The sequence below is a fragment of the Halyomorpha halys genome, unplaced genomic scaffold (assembly GCF_000696795.3).
Source record: "Halyomorpha halys isolate HHAL.00 unplaced genomic scaffold, Hhal_1.1 Scaffold409.1, whole genome shotgun sequence".
Classification (NCBI taxonomy): Eukaryota; Metazoa; Arthropoda; class Insecta; order Hemiptera; family Pentatomidae; genus Halyomorpha; species Halyomorpha halys.
In genome coordinates, this window is record NW_027115142.1 from 263,230 (window position 1) to 270,800 (window position 7,571).

General features: G+C 26.7%; 1 protein-coding gene across 6 annotated transcripts in view; it reads left to right on the forward strand.

The window, feature by feature from the left end:
* Positions 1 to 7,571, forward strand: part of LOC106682373 (proton-coupled amino acid transporter-like protein CG1139) — a 95,340-nt gene that overhangs the window by 83,819 nt on the left and 3,950 nt on the right. Inside the window, exon 1 of one of the 6 annotated variants that reach the window (XM_067052227.1) lies at positions 7,094 to 7,123. The exons of the other annotated variants lie outside the window; for them this stretch is intronic. Within the exon in view, the coding sequence (XP_066908328.1) occupies positions 7,109 to 7,123 (15 nt within the window). The 5' untranslated portion in view covers positions 7,094 to 7,108. Of the gene's footprint in view, positions 1 to 7,093; positions 7,124 to 7,571 lie in introns of those variants that run through there. 6 annotated transcript variants of the gene reach the window in all.

Consider the following 7,571-nt stretch of genomic DNA (forward strand, 5'->3'; position numbering starts at 1 on the left):
TAATAACCAGAGTTAGGCAAATATTATTGCAATGACGAGAGACGAATACTTTTTTATTCGTGAATTTTCTACTCAAATAATCAATTATTCGTACAAAACGTATGATTAAGCATCCGATTACTTTTTTATTTGTCATTATTTTAAACAAATAATCAATTATTCAGGCAAAAGAATTCGAATAACCATTTGAATACTTTTATATTCGTCCATTTTATAGAAAAATAATCTCTTCTTCGAAAATATTAAATGATTAACAATCTGAATACGTTTGTATTTGAATAAAGACGACATATTTTGTCTTACAGCGATACATAGATATATTTTAAGATTGCCTATAGATTAATTTTAACTTTTCTGATTTCTAACATATAAAGGGGCCCTAAATGTATTAGAAATCAGAAAAGTAAAAATAAAACGATACACGATTCTAAAATACTTTAAAATCGATAGTACTTTTATATTCTACATATCTCAAAACATATAAAGTGACCTGTTGAACATGTTCGGGATCAAGAAAGTTAAAATAAATCGAAACGCAACAATTAAATCTATAAACGATCATAAAATCAATAGAATTTTCATTTTTGTCATATATTGAAACATATAAAGAGGCCCTAACATGTTAGAAATCGGAAAAATAAAAATAAATCGATACGAGATCTTAAAATCGATAGCATTTTCATATTCGGCATGTCCGAAAACCTAAAAATTGGCCCCTATGTGTTAGAAATAAAAAAAATTAAGATAAATCGATATGGGATCTTAAAATCTATAGCAATTTTTTATTCGACTAATTTTTTATTCGATTTAAATAATATTTTAAATATTCGAATAAAAAAGTATTCGGATTGTTTAGTCGTATTTTTATTCAATTAAAATTTATTAGTCCCTTACCAATCGAATAATTTTTGCCCAACTCTGTATAAAACATTGACTTTTGGAAAGTTCTTAAGAAAACTAGAACCTATTTAATTCTTTAATGCATATTCAACAATATTGGATAACAACGAATGATATTTCATCATCAACATACTGAATTTGAAGAAGGAATTCTTATTTAAAGGTTCTTGACATTTGGACAGATCTAACGGGACTGGGATGCAGATCTTGATTGTGTCTGTTTTGACGTCAATTATGACCTCTCTTATGATTACTTGAAAGGCCTATTAAGTGTCGTAACTTCTTGTTACACCCGTCAAAATGGCCACACCTGTAGAGTCAAAAAGAAAAAAATAATTTTTTTAAATTATAGTTTTTAAATCTAAGCACATACAAATAAAAAAAATATATGAACATTTTGATGGCTTAAACTGATAACAACTTTTTTTTTTATGTACAGGCATGATGAGTCATTAAAGTGCAATTTCTATAAAATGTGGCAAAATCTATAAAATGTGTGCATTTCCGATGACTTTTGAGAAATGAAATTTCTAATAAATTTGGGGTATTTGGTTTCTGACTAAACATAGAACGTAAATAATTAACTCTGTCTCTCTTGTATTTAATATTTTTATAACCCTAGCTATAATAAATAAATATAATTACTTTCTACAATTTTTTTCTAGTTATTCTACATTTTAAAAAGTTGGAATGTGCCTAACCGTGTTAGACTCAGCAGAAAAAAAATAATAATAAATAAACACTCTGAAACTACTTATTTTTTATATCTGGAGTATGGTTAAATGATATCGCCATAGCAACAAAATATTTTATTTTGAAAGCAACATTGTAGTATATGTATTATAAACAATAATTTTAGCTACATATCTTTGTTATAAAGTTTACAAAACCACATACCACTATTTTGAATACAATCTATTGTTTACACATCCCTACATATAGTCTTATTCTCTTCCGCAAGCTTACGAGTTGAAGTACAGTATCTTTGTCATCTGATGAAATATCCATGCACACGGCATATGGGACAACTAATAAGCAATATTACAATAACTCCTAATCTAATTCTAATAAAAAATAATGTACGATTTAGTATTCTTGTTTTTTGAAAATGAAAGGACGATTAACGCTGCTACAATGGTGTTATAAATCATGTATCAACATTGATTATTGTAACTCGTGCCAGTTCATCTGCTCTTGTCTGGACTTTAAGTTATTAGCACTTTTGTGCTATTGTTACTCAATAATTTGAACAATTTTTAAAAATATATCATTTATACTTTAACAACTAAATATTTTGTTGCAATGGCGATATCGTAACTATACTCCAGATATAAAAAAAAAAAAAGTAATTTCAGAGGGTTAATTTTATTTTATTTTATTTTTATTGGTCTCAGCTGAGTCTAACACGGTTGGGCTCATTTCAACCTTTTTAAATGTAGAATAACTAGAAAAAAATTATTTAAAGTAATTATATTTATTTATTATATCTATGGTTCTAAGGATATTAAATACAAGAGAGACAGAGTTAATTATTTACGTTCAATGTTTAGTCAGATTTATTTATTTATTAATTTTTTTTTCATTTATTTAATTTTGTTTTTCAATTGATGAAGTAAAACCATATAATTCCGCAATGACCGATATTATTTGTGTAGCATCTGATCGTCCGAACCCAAGCGAATGTGTCTAGATTCTCGCCACTTAAATTATACAATTACAACGCAAGGAGGCTATAAAGAAATTATCAGAAAGATCAGAATAGATTAGTAGCCTGCGAATAGCCCACCATTCTTACAATATTCGGAAACCTTGAGGATATTTAAGTCAATTGACAGAAAGTTCCTAATTGAAATCATGTATACATGGATATTTGTGACTTGGAGCAACACGTAATGCCTATTTTTAGAGTTTTCGAGGTCTTTATGTAACATGGTCAGTAAAAAAATAAATTTTTACGTGCAAAAAGAAACAATATTGCCAAAAATCATGTAACAGTCTCATTTTTTCATAGAATAACAACCACAATTAAAACCATCAGTTTCAATTTTCATATTCACTTTTCTGAATTTAGTTTTTTGTACCTTGTTTTTGCTGCTCAAAACCACATAAAATGCACTATTAAATATAAAACAACTCAAATATCAATTGTATAATTCTCGCTATTACGAAATCCTAATAGTTTTATTAGAAGAACTAAATGATTTCCATTTGTTTTACTTTCACCAATTGCAAAATAATATAATTTGTACAAAATTTTTGTCTTGAATTTCCCCCAGTTGCAAATATCACTAAACTCATATGATCAAGAACTATTACCCTTATATAACAAAAGGAAGTATAAGTAGGTATATCATAATTACACATAATAAAATGACTGGCGACAAAAATATAATGCCATTATCAAATGTTTTTAATCTTCAGGGGCACTGTTCAGTTTGTATGCCAATAAATAACTTCTAACTTTGAGTATTTTAAATATATTGTTGTTAGTATTTTCCTTGTCATATTTTTCCTCTAAATAATGGACAATTCCACTGCACCAACTAAAAGTCTTCGGAGAGGGGTGGGGTGTACTTCGTATCCGTTTCTTAAAGACACACAATTATTCGGTATTTGGAGTTGTGTTCTAAGTAACAGTATCATTAGAGGAGGAGGGGTAAATTTCCGTCAAAATCTTGTTTTGTTCACCATTTTGCGCACCCCTTCAGCCCTCCTATTTAACAAATTTTGTTTTATTGTAGCTTCGATTGCTAGTGATTATTCAAAATGTGATGAAATTCTCTAACCAAATGAAAAAATAAAAATAAAATACACCATCAAACAATTATTAACAGAGATACATAGTATTAGATTGTATAGATTAGATCGTATAGATTGTATAGATTAGATCGTATAGATTGTATCCATTAGAGTGCATATGCATTAGCTTTACTTTTTCGGTGTTTCTTCTTTTTCTTTCATCACCCGTCATTTTATTCATGGTCTTCAATCATTAATTAAATCACTTTACATATGAACAAAAACAAAGATAAAATACCAACTTAGTGACGGAGTTATGTTGCTCAAGAGTATTTATTTGTTTTAAATTGATCACTGATTTTGCTCCAAAATAATTGTTTTCTTATTAAATTAATTTTTAATAATAACTTATTAACCATAATTGAAACATTGATAATATCGATTAGATAGCCCTTTATTTCCTTATTACTCAATAACAGTAATTAATTAAAATTTATTATATATAACATGGTCTGCATATAATGGCGATTTACAAAACTAAATATTACTCACTTATTCAAGGTATATTTTTTGTGTGAATTTATAAGTTTTCATAAATAGTAATAATCAAATAATATTAAATAACTTTTCAGTAAACTTTTGTAATTTCTTTGCTCGAATCAGTTCGGAGAAAAAAATAATATATTTTTTTTAACTAACTTATATTTTCTTCTTAAAATGAAGTTATTATATTTTAATAATGTTTCAACATTGAAAAATAGCTTTGTATAAATAGATGATTTTTTTCATAAATAAATTTAAATGCTGTTGTATTGTGTGCTTTTTATTTATTTTTTTCTATATTCTCAGCTCGATTCAATTATGACTATCGGATTCAGGGTGTAATAGCTATTTGGTTGATATAAATAATCATAACATTACTTTTTGAAATAACCCATTAACAATAGCACATTTTGATCTAAAACGTTTAGGTTAATAATACAATAAAAAAGCATTATGAAAATCCTAGAATTTTCATATTTAAATTTATATTGAAGTTAATAAAATCGTTTATGTAAGTTATTTTTGAAAAATTAAATACTTTAGTCAAAGATAATTTATTGTATGATAAAATTAATTAAAATGAACCATTTTTAAAGTACAGAGCTTATTTTATTTTTATCTCTCTCACCATAAATAACAACTTAGTAAGTGGACCATCTATTCTTTTATACAAACATGCTTATAGTTTTTCGTCAGTCAATCAATTTTTTTTCATGACATTTTAGTTTTCTAATCATCTCATCTCATAACCTGTTTTTAAAATCTTTTAAGTAAGGTAACTTCTATTATATATCTATCTTAACTTTTTTTCCAATTCCAGGGTAATTTTTTAAAGGAAAACTCCAATAAGATAAACATTATATCTAGATTTGCTTTTAAAGATTAGCCAAACACAAAATATCCGTGTACTCTAAAAAAGGTACCAGCACTGTTTGAAAACGTCTGGTAAAAAAGTTTATCATTTAGCAGAAATTGCTTCATAAACCTTTTCAAACAAACTGTTACTGATAGTCAAAACCATTCGGTATAGTTTTATTCCATAATAGCCTCATAAAGATAGGAACTCTTATCATTAGATTCGTTGTTACTATGATCATGAGGACCACACGTTGTGCTTGAGTCGTTCAATATCATAAAATTAAATCGCCCCTGAGGGGCAGAAGGGGGGGGGGGCGGAAGAGGGTAGGTTTTATATAATGTTGAGTGTTTAAGTAACATGTTAAAGTATTAACAAGAATGTCTGAAAAGTTAATGTATAAGTTCATGGGGTTCTGCCATCCACATGTAGTTTAAATAAAACATTTAAATTTCCAAAAGTAAAATAAAACTGTTGATAGTAATATATTCATCTTTCTGAAATAAATATAAAGGTCATTGTACAATATAACATAATAAAATCCATAAAAAATGCATTTGCATATGGATTTTTTTATTACATTCTGAACTTTGAGTATATAAACAAATAAATAAATGCAATTTGTATAGACTCCATTTGTTTTTCATCAATATGAAAATTACAAATACATTTTAAACTCAACATCTGCTCATAAGAATGATTTTTAGGATTTTTTTTATCATTAATTATTTGATCATTTTAATATTTCATATTGATGTACGAATTTAATTTTCTTTAATTAACAAGTAAATGATTTTTTTTTCGATTACCATCACGTCTTTTATAAAATTTTTACATAATTTTCCATATTCATTTTGTTTTTTTAATAAAAAATATTTTACAGAGATTAATACTGCAGTTCAATTCAAAGCCAATATATATCAGAAAATAAATTTTATAATTTATTTTGAATAGAAAATTTTAAATTTGTGTATTTAAAAAAAATGGATGAAGATCGTTTAAAATGGAATAGATGTCTGTTGTTATTAGAACGCTGGGATTATCTTTTTACGTACATCATCATCAAATCATTTTCAACCCTTTTACAGTTCATTTATTTACGTTTTTGATGAATATGTGAATAGTGTCATAGTCTCTGTTCCTTGTTAACGACACATATTTTTATGAAAACATTTTAGATCGATATCTCTCCGTTGAAACTTAAATAGGTTGGTTACCTGTAAATAATCAGTCCTTCCTCTCCTAGTTGCAGAGGTATAGAGTTGTTAAACTACAAAAAAAAAAATTTTAAATATAAGAGAATGCTTTTAACAAAATCAAATCTATGTCTGAAATATGCCCGATTACATGTGTATAACGACATTTGATAAAATTTGACAAAAAAATTACACTTCAGTAAAACAAAATAAATAAAGAGTATAATAATTATAGAACCTCATTTATCTCTGAGATATTACTGAAATTGTATAGGTTAATATTATTTGTGAAATATGAAGCGATAAGGCTTTGCCACTTGTTTTTATTAATACGAGCTTCAAATAGAGAAAGTTTTTTAATGGAATATATATATATATACATAATCTTCTATATTTCTTGGTATCATTCAACCTCTTGGTCGATACTTCTACGGTCGTTTGAAATCTATGGCGAATTCCAGCAATCTCATAAGCCTGCTATCTGATTCCTTTTGACAGCAGTAAAAATTCATTAACAATGGACTAAAAGTTTACATCAATAATTAAAATACTTTTATCTACAATCGATCATAGAAATTTTTACATAAGAAACTGATGCGAACGCGTGATAAGTATTATTTATATTATTTTATCCACGCATGGCCGTTTCACTGTTATATTCCTTATACATTAATAATTATTAATCATTACATGTCATTTAAAGAATGAAGCGAGCAAAAAGGGGATTAAACCTGTGATATCGAAAACCCTTGTAAATTTCTCGATTATATGAATTCAAAGTTGGATGGTAAATAAACAGGCTTGTTGAAGATGTAAGTTTAATCCCTTTGTCTGATCAAAGATATCTTCAGTTGAGTCCGGGTGAGCGGGGATCATGGCTGACACCGAGGTAAAACTCTCCGGGATAATTGTTTTTATTTTGTTTTTGATGAAAAAATATCGTAATTTCGTGGTATTTATCGAATTAGCAAGTAAATTATTTTTCTCTAACAATTTATTTGTTATGTCGCCATGTGATAACATTAATGTATATTTGGGAAACGGTTTGTATATTTATTTACACATTACCTACAAATTATAACTTGTGAATGAGTACCGTTCCGTTCCGTATCAAATATTTGTATTATATTTTATAAGCATTATTAATATATTTGCATTAAATAAATATTAACAAAATATATATATATTAGGGAATATTAATTTTTGTTTTTAGTATAATAAATAAATATAATTACTTTCTACAATTTTTTTCTAGTTATTCTACATTTTAAAAAGTTGGAATGTGCCTAACCGTGTTAGACTCAGCAGAAAAAAAATAATAATAAATAAACACTCTG